At 36.6% G+C, this 20988-nt stretch overlaps 3 protein-coding genes across 4 annotated transcripts; 2 read left to right on the top strand and 1 right to left on the bottom strand.

Moving 5' to 3' along the window:
- Window positions 1-5912: 5912 nt before the first annotated feature.
- On the bottom strand, window positions 5913-6466 carry LOC103949578. Its single transcript, XM_009360699.3, has 2 exons — window positions 6083-6466; window positions 5913-5975 (listed from the first exon to the last, which is right to left on the bottom strand). Exons 1-2 carry the CDS (start codon window positions 6464-6466, stop codon window positions 5913-5915), a joined length of 447 nt encoding a protein of 148 aa, XP_009358974.2.
- Window positions 6467-10935: 4469 nt separating this feature from the next.
- LOC103949577 (monocopper oxidase-like protein SKU5) lies at window positions 10936-15195 on the top strand. Its single transcript, XM_009360698.3, has 9 exons — window positions 10936-11216; window positions 12012-12121; window positions 12204-12474; window positions 12561-12699; window positions 13054-13417; window positions 13805-14170; window positions 14270-14348; window positions 14484-14680; window positions 14845-15195. The coding sequence occupies exons 1-9, from the start codon at window positions 11082-11084 to the stop codon at window positions 14951-14953; spliced, it is 1770 nt and encodes a 589-aa protein (XP_009358973.2). The 5' UTR covers window positions 10936-11081; the 3' UTR covers window positions 14954-15195.
- Window positions 15196-16502: 1307 nt separating this feature from the next.
- Window positions 16503-20134, top strand: LOC103949576 (serine carboxypeptidase-like 20). Of its 2 annotated transcripts, none has more exons than XM_048566512.1 (15): window positions 16503-16661; window positions 16796-16946; window positions 17046-17191; window positions 17527-17603; window positions 17699-17821; window positions 18004-18106; window positions 18191-18228; window positions 18306-18407; window positions 18515-18595; window positions 18678-18923; window positions 19107-19172; window positions 19287-19399; window positions 19534-19647; window positions 19761-19806; window positions 19923-20134. In XM_048566512.1, the coding sequence occupies exons 2-15, from the start codon at window positions 16801-16803 to the stop codon at window positions 20004-20006; spliced, it is 1485 nt and encodes a 494-aa protein (XP_048422469.1). In that variant the 5' UTR covers window positions 16503-16661; window positions 16796-16800; the 3' UTR covers window positions 20007-20134. The 2 variants fall into 2 exon arrangements, with proteins under 2 accessions (XP_048422469.1, XP_048422473.1); XM_048566516.1 differs by having other exon boundaries at window positions 16559-16705.
- The last annotated feature ends 854 nt before the right edge of the window (window positions 20135-20988 follow it).

Below are 20988 nucleotides of genomic sequence, written 5' to 3'. Positions count from 1 at the left end.
AACTTAATTAAATAATACAAGATGGGCTACAGAGAAGGATTGAAATTAAATGAACTAAAAAATGTAAGTTGTTTTACTCTTAAAATCGGGCTACATCCACTGTGTTGTTCTCAATATATAGATTTCAGACTAAATAGCGCTCGGCTAATACATTTACTTTATTCTCTATGATTTGTCCGACCCCCACAATGGAGGTCTCTACCCCTTTATATAGGACTTTCCCCCTTGAGACCTCTCAAAACAGCACTTAATGTGCCAACTATTTGTCCTAGCTTACTGACAACTTTTCACATACTTGGCCTGACCTTTGTTGGCAAAGTGACATTCTAGCAGTCAGTTGGCAAGTCTTTTAAGGCCATGTGGCCTGAGCGTCATATTCGAACCTCAGTTACTCTGCCTTTCCTTGCCGAGCACTGCCCCGATTGCCTTCATGTCCCATATTAGGCCTCTGTTGTTGCCTGCATGTCATTGAATAGTCCAATTAAGTAGCACTCGAGTACTTCTATTATTGGAGACTTGTGCCATAAAGTTGTCAGCATATCCACATGCTCTTTTCGATAGGTAGTCCTTTTATCTTGGTTGACCGATGCCCCTAGGGTTGGCCCTCTCTGAACTCTTGGGGCCTTCGGCTTCCTAACTTTTCCTCGGGCTCGTGTCCTTGGGTAGGCCTAAATCGGCCCAACGTTAACAAAATGCTACTTCGTCAGCCCACTAGTCACACACACCACCATTAGAGACCAAAATTTCACTCCCAGAGAATAAATTACATGTATTGCCATGATGTGGCAGTTCACAGGTGATCTTCTTTTTTAAATTCTTTAAATTGTGAAGTTTTACTTTATTGTCATATCATATGATTTACCAAATCTGGTTTAAAAGTATGTTCTTCCTAGCATTTCCTATTATTAATCGCTATAAGATTAGAATCACGGGTGTAAAAAGGCACATACTATGTACTCCTTTACTCAAGGAAAACTCTCGTTTAATGGAGATGTGTCTCTATCTTCCCTGCTCGTCGTAGAATCTCTTCATTCTTCAATGTGACAAAAGAGAACGAAAGAGAAATAATACACTCCATCATAGTTAGGGATCTTATTCTGACTTTGAATTCTAAAATAACTCCTTCTCGTCCTTTTTCAAGTCCAAAATAATTTTAGACCTACTATGAATACGATGAACCAAATAAAAGTTGAAAAAGAAAAAAAAAACAAGAAATATCTTGCAATCATGCAACTAGACAGAATCGGGCCAAACTCAAAATAATCTTTTCAAGTGACATAAATTTTAATCAAAGATATGACATAGTGTCTTTGGTGAGTTGGTTTGGGTAGTTGTAACTTCAAACTCAAGATCAATTGAGTTTTTTATGTGAAAAAGGTCATTGGTCTTTAACGTTAAAGATGGAGAAGAAATGGAGTTAATACATTGAAGAATGTTTTTTTGGTCACTACAAAAGAGTAAGACTCACTAGGGTTGGGTACAATTTAGTTCGGTCCGATTTTAAGTTTCAAATCACAAGTCAAACCACATATTGCAGTTTATTCAAATTTCAAATCACAATCGAACCATAATAACTCAAAAACGATGTAATCTCCCCAATATTACAGCGTATTTGGTTCGATTTGCGATTTAACATGCACAAAATATATGTAACAATGGCACCATGAAAATGAATGCAGATACAAACCGCAAGTCAAACCACATAATGGGTTGGGAAGTTGGGACATAATAAACATATGTAACAATGGCACCATGGAAATGAATGCAGATACAAACCGCTAACATGTGCGGATGTCTTTTTGCGTGCCCCAGAATGCATAATAATTCCAATTTCGAAGCAATCATCTTATTTCTTTCCCTTTCTTTTTTACAGCAAAGGTGGAATACTCTCATCAAAGAGATAATTCTAGAACAAAAATAATTAGGGATAAGTACGAATAACTATCACCAATTTACTAGAGTGATTTTAAATTAGTCTTATTTTTGAAAAACATTCTAAATAACAACCGACGTTAAGTCAAAATTTTACTGACATTAACTGATGACGTTATAGTATTAAATGACAAGTTGGACAAATATTAAAGTAGGTTTTCACTAATCGATGTCTTTGGTGCTCTAGTCCCCCAAATCGACCCCTTCTAGAGAAGTTAAACTATAAATTTGCTTAGTTAAATTGCGTTGATTAAGCATCATAGATGACTTGAGAGTTAAAACATGCTTTCGTATTTGTCCACCTCATAACTTAATGCTAGTGAACCTAACAAATGTCAAATTTTCAAAATTTTAGGTAGTTATTTGGAGTAACAAAAATAAAATATGCAGCCACTACTACGGTCTAGTGGTATTCACTTGTAAGTGAGATATCTTACATTTGATTCTCGTCAAAGACAAATTTGAACCACATTATTGCTAGCTCATTGTGAGGTTTAGCCACTCCCCACCCCTTTAATGTAAATAATATCCTTTGTTAAAAAAATATATAGAAAAAAAAGGGTAAAAAAAAAACCTGTGTTGTACTTGTACTTAGACAGTGCTAAGAAGTGTGTGGTGAAAAACCACATTCTCAGCATTTCAGAATAACTTTGTAAAGTTTTTGCTAAACATCGTTAGAGGAGTATTTTATTTTCAGAATTTTTAGCCATTTTAAAAGCAAGTTTAAGTTCAATGTAAGGTTAAACTCACTTTCCTCCCCTTAGTGTAGATAATATCATTTGTTACAAAAAATAAATAAATAAAAAAAGTCTAAACCGGCATTATGTTTTCTGTAATTTATGGGCCATACTAAGATGGAGCGGATAAGCAGTAAATTCAGAACTTCTAATTTGATGTTGTTTTTGGGCCTTGAGTTGGGTGGTGATGGGGCAAGGCTAGACATGTCGATGGCTCAAATTTTGATCCGAATTTGATGTAATTAATAGGCTATGGTTGCAATTTTCAATACGATTACCCAAATAAAATCTGAATTTGATAATCCGATTATAAATGGACTGAGGCTTGATCTGATAATTACAATCGGACTTAATATAACTTATTATTTGATTTTTATATTATTTATTCTTTTGTGTAATAGTAGTTTAAGCTTTTTATGCAATAAAAATACAATTATATTCTATTTTCTTATTATTCAACACGAAAATTTTAATTATAAATAGAAAAATATAATAAAAGAATGAGGTTACTAATGATATATTTTTTTTCTAGGTTTTAAATTAAATCCAATAAGGATCTGATCCAATATGAAGCTAAGGTTAGTTAAATATGGATTAACAAGTCATATCCGATGAACCAAATAGATACTAAATTCATTAATCTAATTATAATTGAATTCGGATATGAATCAAGATTGATCTGATTAAAATTCGAGCCATTTACAGGTTTAGGCTTTTTCATCAATCATTCAGAATCTTTGCCTTAAAGCCTTGAGCATCCAGGCACCAAGGGTCCATAGGAAAAAAATAAATACAAGAGAAATCAAAATGAGGTTGGCCTTAAGAAAAAAAGTCTCGAAGATTGAGAAAAATGAACACTAGTTTTTTTTTTTTTTTTTTTTTAACAATTAAAAACTCTCTCTCAACTGCAAATTATAAGTTGGCACGTATACAAAACTGCATCAACTTATATATCACAAAAAGCAAATTTGTCCACATGTCAAACAATGATGGAGGAAAATATTTTCCGAGAAAGATACTAAAAATATATAATTAGCACAAAAAATCATGATATGCCAATTGCAGATGCAATAAAATATATATATATATATATATATATATATATATATATAGTTATATCCCATATATATAAAGTTCATAACCATAAAACTATATAAAGTTCATAACGATAAAACCCTAAAGTGAGTGGTCCTCTGCAGAACACTTCAAACTCAAGCGAAAGGATATATATAAAGTTCATTCCTCTGTAGAACACTTCAAACTCAAGCGAAAGGAACAATTCCAGTCAAAATATTGATATACAGGAAATTCTGCCTCATCTCTTCCTACATTGTTAGTACTAGTTTGGCACATCTGAAATTAAAAATAAAATAAAAAACAACTATGAAAAAATTTGGTGGGTAAAATGTGTTTGGTAAATGTAAAAATAAGCGCTTATTTTTAAAGTTCCAGCCAAAATAAGCAGAAAAATGGAAGTAGCATTTTGTTGCTTCTCAAAACATGCTTTTTTTCAATGCAGGCGGATGAACAGTAAAGTTTAATGAAACTTTCTTAAACCCAATTATACCCTCTTCGTTTCTCCTTCTCGCTTCCCTCATCATATCAGATATTCGAATCCGATTGTTCGAGAGGACAAGTCGAGTTTGGCTTCGCAAGGAATTCAAGGCCGCCGAAGATTATGTTATTGGCGAGGATGATCTTCTGGAGATTTCTACTTTACAAGAACTATTCCAGGGACGAAACGCTTGCCAGAGGGCTAGAGCATAAGCAAAGCTACAGAGGGACAACCGCCCCTCCCCTCGTCTGAAATGAAGCCCAGGTGCCCCTCTGGTCTCGTTGGATAATCTATGCCTTCCGAATATATGCGGGACTGGGCAGGGGCTAGGCGGGCGTACATGAAGACGCCGGAATCAGATTTTTTTTTTTTTTTTTTTTCCAGAGTCAGGCGCGAGGAAGAAGATGACTTTGGTCTCATTTTAATTGCACAATTTCATTTGAGATGGAGATGGAAGATAACAATACAAATAAATATAAAACAAAGATAAACCAGAGAGATGGAACCTAAAATTATAAATAAAAAAATAAAATAAAGATAAATGATGAAGATTGAAGATGAAATTATAAATAAAAAATAAAATATTATATTACATTTAACATTATACTTTTTTGGTAATTTAATATAGTCACAGCAGTTTTACATAAAAGTTTACCAAATACTTGAACACTGCTTGTTTTTTTGTTAAAAACATTTTTACAACAAAAGTTTATCAAACACTTAACTGTTTTATTTTACAGTTGATTATTTTTACAGCACAACAGAAACAGTTTTTTCAAAAAGTACAGCAATATCAAACTAGCTCTTAGTCTACCTCAACTATTTGAAGGAACATATGTAGCCAATACAAAAAAATCACTTAGGGCTAGTAACTCAAGTAATTAATAGCATTTACCTAACATTCGGAGTCCCATACTTCCGCTTGCATAAAGAAACAAAAAAATTACGCATACACCATCTGCAAAGCTTCTGCTCTGAAGGAAACCAAAACTAAAGAAGGATTTGGTCACATAGAAACAGCTTCCTGGAACAAAAATCCGGTGCAAAAAGAATTTACCTCTGCTCAAAACTCTCTGAGACAACGGACACGGAGTTCTTCAAGGTTTTAGACCCAATCATCCACAACAAGTTAGATAAAAGTCCTCAATTGAAATTGGATTTGCGCATAGAATTAGACAATATAAATAGATGGGTTAGTTCTCTTCCTCTCATTTACTCCTTTACCCTTTACGTATGCGTAGCCACATTGGCAAGCAGATTTGTGCTCCCTTCCGCAATTTAGATTAGTTTAACGTAGAATATGGTGTGTATGGACAAAAACAAAAACAGGGAAAAACAAAGCAAAGACGGAGAATCGAAATCCACATACATTTGCTACAAAAAGTAAAGGATTTTTATTGCAAGCTTTTATACCATCTCCACGATACCAATTATGAGCTTAAAAATACAAATACAAAACAGTTGCATCACCTGATTTGGGCTTCTTCGGACTAAATTGTTTCTTCTACCTCACTCAATCTTTTTCCAGCTGAGACACAACAAACTGACTGTATTGCCCTCTGCCTCCTCCAATCTTCGGTTTCGAATCGAATTCACAGGCCAGTGAAAATTTAAAAAACTCAACCCAACCCACACTAATCCGGACTCTGCAAAACCCACAATTCCAATCCACTTCTCCCTCCAAAATTCTACACAAAATCTCTCCCAACATGATCGAAAAGGAGCTTAGACCGCAATCTCCCCGATTCACTCTGCATATCAATCAATCAATTACACGCTTTCAGTCCCATTTTTCTGTTAAAATTCAATCCAAATAGCAATAATTTCCAAAACAAATGAGAAAAAGATTGAAATTCACCTTGGACACCGCCCCAACGGCTTCAACGCCGCCAGAGGCAGCCGTGCATTCCGGTGGCGTTTCAAAAAGCGACAGCGAGAACTGCTTATAAACAACCCCGACATCGAAGTAGATGATGCCGGAGCTGGGGACGTCGACCCGGATACCCTTAACGGGGAACCAGAGGAACAGCTCCTGGGCCGAAATACCCGACAAGGATCCGATCTGCCCGAAACTCAGCATCCCCGAAACGTTTCTGTCGTAATGCAACTCGCTCTCGAACTTGGCATTGCAGGCCTGATCCAGGTGGACCGTAAACCTGCCGGCGTCGTCGATTTCGAAGTCGACCACCCCTTTCGGCAGCAGTCCCATCGGAAGCCCGTGGGCCCGCAAAACGTCGTACATCGACGTTGGCTTCGAACTTGAGCACGTGATCCATAAGAGAAGGAAGCACAACATGAATTCTAGCAGCTGCATGTTTGTTAAAATCCCTGAGTCAACTCAAAAGAGAGATTTTTTTTTTTTTTTTTTTTTTTGTGGTGGTGGTGATATTTACAGAGGTTTGGAAGAATTAGGGTTTTTGAGATTTTGGAGGAGGAGGGAATTGGAAGATTTTTGGAGTGGAGGTAGTGATCTAGTAGAAGTGTAGAAGCAGAGAGTGGTGCCAGCTTGAGTACAGAGGGGATTAGGAGAATGATCAATTATTGGTGGTGGGAGGGTGGGCCCCAGTTGGAAAATGGCTGTGATTCCCTGTGTTTTCAACCTGTAGTGCGTGAGAGGACTCCCAATGGGGGCCTGCCATGTGGGTACGTAAACGGTGGTTGTGGTAATTTGGCGGGATTTGGTGGGTGATTTTTGTCGTGGAATCTGATAAGCACGAGGAGGTGGAGGAACCTGATAAGCACGGGGAGGTGGCGGAACCTGATAAGCACGAGGAGGTGGAGGAAGAGGAGGAGGTGGAGGTGGAGATATTGGATAGAGTTTCGGAGAAGGCGAGGAGCGAGGTGTTGGTTAAACAGTTAAAATATACAGTTGGAAAATTAGAATCCTCGTAACTTGAGAGGCCATAACGAACCAAAAGCACTGTCATCATCTTCTTTTTTCAACAAAATCTTCCCTAATTTTCTTTAGTATGCAATAATTTGCTATCTGTTTTTGTATACATAACTATCGTTGATGCGTATGAAATACGGGTTTTCTTTAAATACAATCATATTCATACATCATGTATTTATCGCTTAATTGTTAATACGGGAGTTCGTATCATTATATATTGTTTAACAGTTCATTTTTTTAAAGATTGAAAAGATTTATGAAAGCACTTTAATCTCTATTTGAAAAAACGAACTCAAGACGTGCAGTGTGAAATACGAATCTTGAAATTGATCTCTACCCACTATGTTATCCATGATGATTTTTTATGTACCGCTTTCAAGTTCATAATTATGAGTTTAGTGACAAAATATGTTTGATTTTGACAGATTAATTGTTGTTGATATACTTATAGGATACCAGATCTAGCCCTGCCAAAAATGAACAGAAGAGATGCATATGCACATGTGTCATATGTGGTGCAAATTTCGTGTTACCCGGCCTGCACGTACATTGATTTGACATCCATTTTATCTCCAATTTAAAATTCTACAATTTAAGAAATTAATTGAAATAGTAATTTAATTTTACTGCCTTGCAAAAATAATTTTAAATTAAATTTGTAAACCATGATATTTTTCCATATGCTTTTATAATGAATAAAAATAGTTATCGTGATAAGATTAGTCGTAATTGTGCATCATACTCTTTATAATTTTTTTGTAATTCCAATCTAATTTTTTTCTTTCAGTTAAATAAAATTATCAGTGTACGAAAAACTAGTTAGTGCCGTATTTTGACGGTTGCAAATGTATGAAAAATGATAATGTTGTCAACTTGTCACACATAGGAAATCAAAGGTAACTTGCTAAAGGTAATAACAATATTACAGTACGCATTACTTGGGGTATAAGTGATTATGATTTTGTCTTGACATAAATTATGGACAATAATTTCGGTAATTAATTGAAGACAAGTTTGCTAAACAAATGTTTAGGGGATTATATTTGGAGTGATGGAGTAGTTCAACTAACGTGTATTCAATTCAATTATTTGGTTCAGCTACCTACTTCCTTCGTCATAATTATTATAATCTTTCGTACATTCATAATTTAATGTTATGAAGAATATTATAGACATACACTCATAGTATATGATTAAGTTTTTGTACATATGTCTCTTACTAACGTTTCTTAGGGTCAAAGGGTTTCTATGGTTTGGTGGCTTGAAATTTTTTTTATGAGCATCAGAGACAAAAGTTACGTGATAAGATAGATAAAGTGATTGATATGTCTAACATTAATTATGCATATTAATAAAAAAAAACAAATGCATGTTAAGTAATTTTAAATTTTTAGTGGAACTATAACGCTATGTGATCGTGTTCGGTGTACACCAAAAATTTATTGCAGTTGATGTTAGAACTAAAATTCCGCACCACCATAGACGACGGAGTTGTGCGAAAATGACCAACTACAAACAAGAACAAACAAGTGTGGATAACTTAAGATACCAGTATGGTACCAGCTAAAGGCTCTCCACTGTCAACTTAGTATAAAGTATGCGAACTCAAGCAGTGGGCTAGAGAGTAGAGTATGCATATGAAAAACGTTATATGCCCTAGATGGGTGTATTCATACTAGTCGGAAGGGAGTCTTTTTAGGATGTAGGATTTGCTTAAATAGAGAGAATCCTAAAAGATATTTTTTATCATAAGATATTAGTTTCTTTTAAGATTGTGATTACTTGCGACACACGTTAATCCTTAGATTGTAGGAATCTCCAAGATATAAGAAACCAAACTCATCCCCAATCGGATCAGGTTTTCATGTTTTGCAAAGTAAACATGGTCAATCTCAACGAGGTTTGTGGACCTCACCAACCATTTTGGAGCCTAACAGGGTGTGGTGACACTGTTGTTCTGTTTAGACTGTTTAGCCTGATCGGTTTTGTTGAGTCTATGATCAGATTTCTGAGGTACTAGTATTTCGATCTGTCATTACTCCAACCCAATAAAAATCATGGTCCCACAGTTGAGAGTTTAATAACCTTGATGCCATCATGCGGGACCATTTCTCTGGTCGTCACCCACAACTCTTACCAGTTTTGTTGCTACCACGCACTATTGCCAGTTAGATGTGCCACCACTCTTTGTTTCCGTCGTTGCTAATGTGTACATTACCTTTTTTAATGACGGGCAAAGGGTTAAAGTAAAGAGATTATGCATTGCAACATGGGTTTATTGTCAGATAACTAAACATAATTCTGGCTGACATGATTTATAATTCTTTTCCATTCTTCAGTTGAGGAGACTATGGATCCAATGTCGTATTAAGCCCACAGGCCGTCTTTCAAAATATAAAGGTCAGACAACTGGGCTGGACAGGGCTTCTAGCCTTCTTGGTCAAGATATTGGCCCAATCTAATCACTATTTTTTAACATATATTATACAACAATAAATCTACTATAAACAAAAAGGGTTAGGTCTTTGACGTAACTCGATGAGCCAACCACAACTAGGTATCAAACTCAAGACGAATTGTATAAGTAATCCCTGTCTTTGTTAGTTAAACTCGAGGTCTTCCAATTCACTTACAGGTGAAGAGAAATATCACTAAATCATAGTACTAATTGATATTTAATTTTTTTTAATCAAACCCAATTCACTTATTAACTTACAATCCCTTGTGGTTAATGTTCATATTCGTCAATTAGATATCTAGTGATATTTTTTTCCCTCAAAGTTGAAACAAATATCAGTTTCAAATGCCCCATCATATTAATCTTTATCTTTTGTTATGATGGGGATTCTCTCCCCTCCTTTTCTCCCTCCCTTCCCTCCCCTTCTCTCACAGGATTTTTTATTTCTTCTTTCTCTCTACAAAGATGAAATTTTAAGCATTCAAACAGGAGGGGAGAGAATGAGTGAGAGAAAAAAAGGGAGGAGAATTCTTGTACCTATTGTTTGTTTGGTCGCCTCATCGCTATAGTCTATTGGGCACCATAGTTTAAGTTGACATGGATTCTCAATTTTATCAATTTGAACTTAAATCTTTGCTCTAGTCTCCACTAGTCCTCGCAAAATGCTCATATCAAAACAATTCATATTTTTGCTTTAAATCGTAAGTGATTTGTAACTCAGTCTGTTAAAAATATTTATTTTTGTATCTGAGGTCCCGTATTTAAATCTTCCTTTCTATAGTCTAATGTAGATTATCCTATCTTTGTCAAAAAAAATATTTTTACTCTAAATGATAGCCAATTGACATCGTATTCAAACACGACATATGATTCCTTATGTCTAGTTGTAACAAACTTCATCATTGTTCATATTAAGTCCACTTTTAAAAACTTAGGACCAACTTAGGACCAAAGAAAAAAAAAATCATAAAAACGTAAAACTACACAAATATTTCACAGTGGAATTTCTAATCCTAAAATGTTCAAGATGGAAGTGAAAAGTAAAAAATGAGTCAAAATGCAAGCTTGTCCAGTCCTGTAGTTCGATAGTCGGCGACAATGACAAGATTAAAGAAGGGCCATTATCCCAAACAGATAATAAGTCAAAAAGATTTGCTCAGTCGCGGATCTCAGGTCCTCAGCTAGGGCCAATACGTACTTCCCCAATCCCCACACGGTGAATTTAAAGGGTAAAGGCCCTAAATATACGGTGGCTGTGGCCTCCATCAGCCTCCCATCCTTTAGAAAATTGGTAAAAAAAATGGGACCCAAAACAATAACAAGCGCCTCTGGCGAACCAAAGCTGTGCTTTCCCCTTTCCCATGTGCTCTTTCACTGCCACTCTGCCACTCTGCCACACCCAGTTTCTGGATTTTTGCATTTTTGCTGCTCCTTCTTCCCAACAGACCAAAATTTCAAAAACCCAAATCTGTTCTGGTTGGCTGTAGAGAAGATCTCGATTCGCAGATGCCCTCTTCTTGTTTATTCAAGCTTGTTATCTTTCTCTGCTCATTGGGTTTTGGTTTGGGAGCAGACCCTTATGTGTTCTATGACTGGACTGTCTCCTACATCACTGCCTCCCCGCTTGGGGTTAAGCAACAGGTTAATTTCTTCACTTTTTACGTTTCGGGTTTTCGATTTCAAGCTTTAAAGTCGTGTTCTTTGATCCTTTAGCTGTGATTTGTGAGTAAAGTTTCCAACTTTTTTGAAGTTTCTGTCTTTCAAATGGAATGATCCAAGGCATAGTGGTTGCTTTCATTTAATGGATTCTCACTCCGACATAAATGCTGAGCTTAATGTATATCTTATATGAAGTTTACTCTTGTTTTGTTTAATTGAGTAGGTAATTAGGTGTAGTAACTTATAAACTTTGTATAGGATAATGTCGGGTGAAAATGGCAAAGAGATTTAAGAGGTTCACGTGTTTCAACTTTGGTATATTCTCTAATGCATAAATCTTACTGAATATGTTCTGACTGGTGCAACCCAGCTTAGAAATCGCAATGCAGGGAAGTTCGGGAAGGGAAAAAGGGGATTTTCAACCTTGGAACAGTTCAATTCCATGTGCATAAGAAATTAAAGAACTTTTTAATTACAAGTTAGTTTAATGGTCTGAAATCTGAATATCCAGCACCAGCACTCTATGGATTCAGTTAGTTTTTGGATAATTAACTGTGTTGAGCTTATGGATTTTTCTTTACCAAATGGCTTTTGTGTCTTTTCCGTTCACTACTTAACCCAAGTTAGGAATTGAATCTAGTTGAGCCGAGGTTTCATACAGTGAGAAGGTATACCTGCTACTAAATTGTGGTTAATGTCTTCTGATTGTTCCATAATGCAACAATAATGTATTTTGGCTACATCCTGCTTCACCCTCGTTTCATATTATAATTTCAGGTTATTGGGATTAACGGGCAGTTTCCAGGACCAATTCTTAATGTTACTACAAACTGGAATGTTGTTATCAATGTGAAAAATAACTTGGATGAGCCGTTGCTTCTCACTTGGTAAACTTTATGTATCCCATCAGCAACAAAATAATATTAAGTATTGATGATACTATTGCTAATAAAGCTTAGTTTAATGCAGGAATGGTATACAAAATCGAAAAAACTCTTGGCAAGATGGTGTATCAGGGACTAATTGTCCAATTCATGCTGGATGGAATTGGACATACGAATTTCAGGTTAAAGATCAGATAGGAAGTTTCTTTTACTTCCCTTCCCTAAACTTCCAGAGAGCATCAGGTGGATATGGTGGAATCACCATAAACAACCGAAATGTTATTCCACTACCTTTCACTGTTCCAGATGGAGATATTACCCTCTTTATTACTGATTGGTATACAAAGAGTCATAAGGTTAGTGTAAATTGTGTTTGTCCACTGCTTGTATTTCACCTATTTATTCGGTTTCTTAGGCGTGACTCATGCTTGTAAGGAAACAGGACCTTAGGAAAGATGTTGAAAGTGGTACTAGCCTTGGAATTCCTGACGGTGTCCTCATCAATGGAATAGGTCCCTTTCGATTTGATCAGGGACCTATTGCAGGAGGCAATTCTTTCCTGACAGTAAATGTTGAACCAGGTATATTTCTGGGGTGTGTCTGAGATGTTTCTGTGGTTCTCAAATGTGAATTTGTCATACTGATCCAGAATCATATAAACACATAGGGTTCCAGTGCGACTGAGACATTATTGTGTACTTTAAGGGCTTTTTTTTTTGGGGGGGGGGGGGGGGGGGGGTGTGGGGGGTGGGGTAGAAAACTAAGGCATATGCGGGTTGGCAACTTGGTTTTTATGAAGCTGTTATCCAGCAACCTTTTGATTTGGGTTTTTCTTTGGGTTCTTAACTTATTCTTTGGCCGATATGATTTGCATTAGCATTTTTATTATCTTGCACTTTTAACAGAAGCCGGTTGTTGGTAATTTCCTTTAACAGGAAAAACATACCGCTTCCGTGTGCACAATGTTGGTATCGCAACTAGCTTGAATTTCAGAATACAAAATCATAACTTGCTTCTAGTGGAGACTGAAGGATCATACACAGTTCAGCAGAATTATGCGAATATGGATATTCATGTCGGTCAGTCATTTTCATTCTTGGTTACAATGGATCAAAATGCCACAAGTGATTACTATATTGTTGCCAGCCCCCGTTTTGTCAATTCATCTTCATGGGCTAAAGCTACTGGAGTTGCCATCTTGCACTACTCCAATTCTCAAGGACCTGCATCAGGTCCTCTCCCTGATCCTCCTAATGATTACGACACATATTACTCAATGAATCAAGCAAGATCCATAAGGTTGTAGTTGATTATGTTTCTTTTCGGTTTACTAATAAATATATTTGAAAGAATAAAAACACTCATTCAGTTACTCCCAAAATTTTAATGGCAATGGTGATAACCTTCATATGTACTGAAATTGCTTACCCTATTATCAATGTTGTCAGTCATTAATCTCCGACAAAAATATTCTTTTTCATAGCGTTTTGTTTTATATTACATACAAGGAGGTTGAATTATATTTAATATCTAGGGAAAGTTTCATCTGCCTGATATTTCTTTGTTTATTTCCCTGGAAGTCCATAGATTAATAACCCATTTTTTTGGTCTTTTCTTTGATGGTATGTTAGTTCTCAAATGCTTGCTGACTACAGTTACATCTTTGTGACGGTTGTGCAATTGCAGGTGGAATGTTTCTGCTGGTGCTGCTCGTCCAAACCCACAAGGATCTTTTAAATATGGTGAAATCACTGTCACAGATGTCTATGTTATCCTCAATAGACCTGCAGAACTTATAAATGGGAAGTGGCGCACTACCCTCAATGGTATTTCATATATACCACCTTCAACACCCCTTAAGCTTGCCCAACAGTTCAACATTTCGGGGGTTTATAAGCTTGATTTCCCGAATAAACTGATGAACAGACCTGCCAAAGTAGACACATCTCTGATTAATGGTACTTTCAAAGGTTTCATGGAAGTCATCTTTCAGAACAATGACACCACTGTTCAGAATTACCATTTGGATGGCTATGCATTTTTCATTGTCGGGTGAGCTTTTTAGTTTTGAAATCATTATCTCTCTCTATTCCTAATTATGGAACTGGCAAAGTACAAACATGATCCGAACGATTCCCTGTTGCCCTGTAGCATGGATGTTGGAGTCTGGACAGAGAATAGCAGAAGCACTTACAACAAATGGGATGGCGTTGCTCGCTCTACTACACAGGTACCCCTCGGTTCAATAGGCTTGTTGCACTCGCACACATTTACATGTGCATGGAATGGAACAAAATTCTTGGTTGATCCATTTTAGGTTGATTACTTTTTGTTAATTGATTGCTTCATGCTCATATGGCTACAGGTCTTCCCTGGATCTTGGACAGCCATATTGGTTGTTCTTGACAATGCCGGAATTTGGAACCTTCGTGCACAGAATCTTGACTCCTGGTATCTAGGCCAAGAAGTTTATGTCAGTGTTGTGAATCCCGAGTTTGATGGAGATGAAAAATCTTTGCCTGACAATACCATATATTGTGGACTACTTTCCTCTTTACAGAAGTAAGACATCCGAACTTCTTCACCAAGTTTTCGTTCGTTTATTTACTTGTCCATCGAGATTTATATTTACAGATGATTAAAATCAAGACAATAGCATCTGAAAGGTTAAAAACCCTCGTTCCAAACTCTGCTAATGCATAGTTTTGTTTGGTTTTCTTCTCCAGAGACCAGACTCAGAGAGGAGTCAAGTTCTCTAGTGCACCATCAATCACCCGTTCGAGCACAACAATTTTGCTTATGTTAATCATAGCATGTGCGGCTTTCATTCGGTAATCAAGTTACTATCAGCTATAAGCAAAGCAAGCACTGCGATGCTTTCTACCGAACTGGTATCGAACGCGCAAATGTAGTTCAAGGGGATGGTAGAAATGCAAAACGTATTGAGACGAGAGTAGGACGTTTGATACCACCCATTTAGCAATATAGTTGTAATATGAACCATGTATTGTCATATTACATTGCAAACTATTTGTAATTGTAATTTCAATTTCCAAATGCAAGCCGCTTGTAGTCGATTCCTCTCACGGTCCACTGACAAATGCAAGCCGTTTTTCACATGATCCGGAGTGGTTTTTAAATATCTCAAAATTCGTTTTATTGCATGCAGAAAACCCCCCAACAAAACCACATATCAGTGCCTCCTTTTCCCTCTGAAAAATAACTTCGTTGTTGGATTAAAGAAAAGGAGAAGAGATTGAAAACAATATCTGAACTGCTTGTGCTTTCTGTTCTGATTCGATTGTGCCGTGCTGCATTATTAAGTTCAAACAAATATATAGTATCTAAACCTACTTTTTGCTTCCACCAAATTACAGGATTTTAAGGATGCAAAGACAAAACCATCCTCATCCTAGTCATCCCCTAAAAAATAAACAATATTCTCTCATGGAGGGTTGGTAGGTATTTGGCATGTCAATGTCATGCATTCATTTTACATAATAATCTATTTACCATTAAATTAGATGTTAGATTTAGCCACTATCGGGATTCAAACCCACGTCGTCATACAAGAGCTTAATACATTTCCACTACTATGGTAAATGACCACTTGCAATCCATTTACCACATCCTAAAAAATATATTTAAGAAAAGAATTTCAATGTATTTCTTTTCATTACTTACACACTCCTGTTGTTTTTTAACTATTAGATTTAACAATCAAAGGAGAATCAACGGTTAAAATTAAGAGAGGCGTAGAAGGTGAAATAAAGTGTGTTGACAACTTGAAATCACTTTCCGTTTGCAAATCCTAGAATGGATGAGGATTGCTCTAGCAAGTCAAAGGCTCGAAACATGCTTAATGCAACCTTACCTCAAATCATTGGTCTGTTAGACAAATAACAGTCACATCGGTCATTACTTTAGAATTTACCATCTTACAAATCACTTTAATTTTCTGTTTAGTTATAAAAAAAAAATGTTATAAAATTGTACGATAAAAAGTAGATAAACAACTTAGAAAAGCCGTTATTTTCTGTTTATATTACTCTACCATATCAGTTTATCTTCGTATTCTCTTAAACATGTGTAGTTAATTTTAGAAGAGTTACCAAAAGTAAAGCTAAAATTGATTATCTTCTAATATAACAGACTTAACAGTTAATTAATTAATTAAATAATTAAAGCTTAAAAGTCTGGTCCAATCCAACGACACCACACATTTCTTGTGCCAATTACTCCATTTCTTCCCTGTCATTCTCTCCCACCCTTACACGTTAAGGGCTAATGATGGCATTGATGCCCCCAAAAACTATCCCAAAATCATGGGGCACCTTTCCCTTTCAGTAGCCGCCACGCCTGATTGGCCAATACTCAACACGTGTCACGCATCCATTGGTCCCAAGAAGATCACACTCTTGCTGCCTGCAGCACAACAGCAGAGTTTTAGCTCTTAGTGCTAGTGGCCTCCCATTTGAGCAGCTCTCACTTTCATCATAGTTTTAATCCACTTTCCTGTTTCTCTCTCCTTCTTCAGCAACTGGTATTGCAGACTAATCAATCACTAATGAGCCCACTTAATTATTTGTTAATCCCACAAAAATTCATTTAAATTCTCTTCTCGCAGTATTTTGATTTGGTATCTGACACGCTTCTTGTTTTTACAATTTTTATCAGAAGTCATGGGCGGGAGAGTATTATCTTTATTTTTGGTGCCATTAATCTACATCTTCTTGAGCTTTTTGCCAACCCAATCAGCTCCTCAATCTGCTCTCATAAGCCAGATTCCTGGATTCAGTGGCACGCTTCCTTCAAAACACTATTCTGGGTAAGTAGATTTTTTTTTGTCAGATTTTAAGTACATGTGGGTTTCTGAGATCGTTCATGTTATGGTTGTTGACTTTTTTTTTGTGGGTTTGTTTTGAAGGTATGTGACAGTTGACCAGAGTCATGGGAGGAACCTGTTCTACTATTTTGTCGAATCGGAAGGGAAGCCTGCGGAGGATCCGGTGGTTCTGTGGCTGAATGGTGGACCTGGTTGCTCCAGCTTTGATGGCTTTGTTTATGAGCATGGTATCTTTTCATAGTTTAGTTTATTGTTCTGTGGTCTGTTTGGGATCCTTTCTGGAGAGTGTTCAAAGCGCTTTTGAATTAAAAAGTGCTTCTGGGTCGTATAAGTGTTTTTCTGAATTTTCTTCATGAAGTATTTTCCAAGTGGAACTTTGATAAAAACTTCAAACTGTCTGTCTCTAATAAGCACTTCAAGCAAAACCGCTTATGAACATAAGTGCTTCATTCATAAGCTCTTGCGTTTCAACTTATTACATAGGACCTAATTTCTCATAAAGTTCAAAACTTTGTGATATTATTAATCTATGAAACATTTTGGTTCTGTCAATATTTTTCAGGGCCATTCAATTTTGAAAGGGCCAAGACCAAGGGAAGTCTGCCTCAGCTCCACCTTAACCCATACAGCTGGTCAAAGGTTGCAACTTTGAGATGTGAAATGAATATTACCTCTGAATTTTATTTTCTTAATTTTCTTTGTACAAGTGAAATCAATTATTTTCATGTTATTAGGTTTCCAACATTATATATCTGGATTCTCCGGCTGGTGTTGGATTGTCTTACTCAAAAAATGAGACCGACTATAAAACTGGGGATCTAAAGACTGCCTCTGATTCCCACACATTTCTCCTCAAGGTGAAAAAGGAAACAACTCGATAAGCCTGTAACACCGAAAGTTCTTACATCAATGTATAATATGCATTGCAGAAGTTAACGACTTGCTGGGAGCTCAAGAATCCCACGGCAATGTATAATTTGTATAGTACAAAGACTCGTTTAACGTACTTGCTGAATTGATGTTTATTCTAATTTCCCAGTGGTTTGAACTGTACCCCGAGTTCCTCTCCAACCCATTTTTTATTGCTGGGGAGTCATATGCTGGAGTCTACGTGCCAACGCTTTCTTCTGAAGTAGTGAAAGGTAAATCAGTCAATAATAGTAACATTAGAAGTTACGTAAATATTGAAACCAAAATCTAAGGTGGAGCTTTGGTTGTTTTAACAGGAATTGATGCAGGTGTAACGCCCGTTCTCAACTTCAAGGTATTTATCTGTTTAAGTAGTCCTTTTGTGAATTTGAAATGTATGTGGCTCCAACCTCTAATTACTGCATAACACAGGGTTATCTGGTGGGAAATGGAGTTACTGATGATAAATTTGATGGTAATGCTCTTGTTCCGTTTGCACATGGGATGGGACTGATATCAGATGATCTATATGAGGTTTGTAAAGAATGTCGAGTTTTATACAAGCATTGTAATGCTAATTTCATCCCCTTTGTTCCCCCTAAATATCGTAGTAATTCAGGTGAAATGTATTTGTGCTTCAGGAGGTTAACACAGCGTGTGGAGGAAACTACATTGATCCGGTGAACGATCCTTGTGGGAGCAAGCTTGAAAAAGTTGACAAGGTAATAAAAATCTCAATATTTTGCTTATAACAAGGAATCTTATGTTTTTGTTAAACTGACTTTAAGATTTTATTGATCCCAGAACATCGACGGTTTGAACATATATGACATTCTGGAACCATGCTATCACAGCACAGATTCGAGTAAGATTAGAAGAGTTACAAACAGTGGATTGCCATCTAGCTTTCGCCGATTAGGTGAGACTGAAAGGCCTCTTGCTGTGAGAAAAAGGATGTTTGGTCGTGCCTGGCCTCTTAGAGCTCCTGTGAGAGATGGTATTGTTCCAACTTGGCCGGAGCTGATGAATAGCGAAGAGGTTCCGTGTACTGTAAGTTGCTTAGTCTGTTACAATTTTAATCTTTTAATCCCCTTTCCCATTGTCAACCATTAATTTTTTGATTAAGTAGTAATTAGACTTCCCCGAAAGGGCTGAAAGAAAGAATCTTCAACTTCGATACAAGAATATTACTCTCATGTACAAGAAGCCTTAGATTTGATGTATCTCCTGCAGGATGATGAGGTTGCTACTGAATGGTTGAACAATGAAACAGTTAGGAAGGCAATCCATGCAGAAACGGTAAGGTTTATCAGAGTTCATGTTTTAAACCAGAAAATAAAGTTTGTAAATGTCTAGTCCTGCTGGCTCCTAAAAGGCATTGTAACTGTTTGAAATCCTTTCTGCACCATCTAGGATCCTTCATGGGAATTATGCACAAGCAGAATCAGATTTTATCATGATTCTGGAAGTATGATCAAGTACCACAGGAACCTCACCGCTAAGGGTTATTGGGCACTTATATTTAGGTAAATCTCCAATTACAATGTCATCTGTTAAAAGTCATGCTACAGTGTTCCCTTTGATTGCGCAAAAACCGGAGAAGTAAATGAAAAATGAATGTTCTAACTGATGTGCATTCCTATTCGATTTTTTCTGGCAGCGGTGATCATGATATGTGTGTTCCCTTCACCGGGAGCCAAGCATGGACCAGATCACTTGGTTATAAGATTGTGGACGAATGGAGGCCATGGACTTCGAATGGACAAGTTGCTGGGTACTCACTATTACATATTTCCCTCATCAAGCATTGTGAAAAGTCTAATTTCTTGGAAGAACATTTTTACATGGTACTGCGGTGAGTGAATAATCGAATGTGAATGGTTGCAGGTATACACAGGCTTACGAGAACAACCTCACCTTTCTAACCGTAAAGGTCAGCACACGAAAATGTTCCTCGTTCTACTACAGGCTATACTGAAACTGTAGCTGGTTCTTTTGATCGGATTCAATTGTTGATTCTAATACTTACGTTTAAATGTATCGGTGCAGGGATCTGGACATACAGTTCCGGAGTACAAACCACGAGAGGCGTTAGATTTATTTAGCCGGTTTTTGGCCGGAAAACCACAATAAGAGAGAGAGAGAGAGAGAGAGCAGTGTTGTTATGTATTAACTATGCTACAGAAGTTGTAGAGAGAACAAATCATATGATCCAAACAAACAGTTTGCATTACCATTGAATAAACTGCATTTGACATCAACTCTCCTAGTAATTTTCACTAAAAATTAGCTTTGAAATGCTAATAAACAAGAATTAAGCTAACAAATCTGCCATGAAATCCAATTCTCACACTGAATGGGAATTATGTTACCCTAACTTAGACTGCAGGCAATCTCTTGGAGTCATTAAATTGGACAGTTGTCTTTTGTATTAGAGAAACAAATTTCCTTCCAAATGTTAGGAATGTCAATACTAAGAGATAGAGAATGCACAAACTGAAGTAGAAAATGTACATCAAGAATTTATGTGGTTTGGCAATTTATGCCTACGTCCATGGAACAACTATCAATCTTCACTATATGAAAAAAATGAGTACAACAAGAGTAGTCTTACCAAGCCAAAGACAAGGCTTGATGGATACAAGAAAGTATAACACACACTTTCTATCACTCTAAACTTCACTCACAATGTGTGGTTGAACACCCTCACTCTTGGAGTGGAACTCTAGCTTTGGACTTGATCCTTTTCTACTCACTTCTTTCTTGATTAGTTACATCACTACAACATCACACCCATATTTATAGGTGAGGGCTTGGCATTCTACTAGTTTCTAGTATATTCTACAAACCTCTAATTTAGATAATTCTAGACTAGTCATCTTACTTTGCATGCTAGAATTTTCTAGCATCCATCATTTATAATGGGCTGGACCTTTAATGTCCTTCATCATGGGTTGGACCCATGGTATACCAACACTAAAGTTGGGAAACACAAGTGCCTTGTATTTTTTTTTTATATAATGTATATCGAAGGGGAATGACTTTGAGTGCAGAGATAAACATACGTCTATTTTTTGATATAATGGATATCGAAAGAGAAAGAACTTTGAGTGGA

The sequence above is a fragment of a genome, unplaced genomic scaffold (genome assembly GCF_019419815.1).
Source record: "Pyrus x bretschneideri cultivar Hongxiangsu unplaced genomic scaffold, Pyrus_bretschneideri_v1 Contig10, whole genome shotgun sequence".
NCBI lineage: Eukaryota > Viridiplantae > Streptophyta > Magnoliopsida > Rosales > Rosaceae > Pyrus > Pyrus x bretschneideri.
The sequence above is the reverse complement of the archived record's forward strand: the minus strand, read 5'-3'. Positions and strand labels throughout refer to the sequence as shown.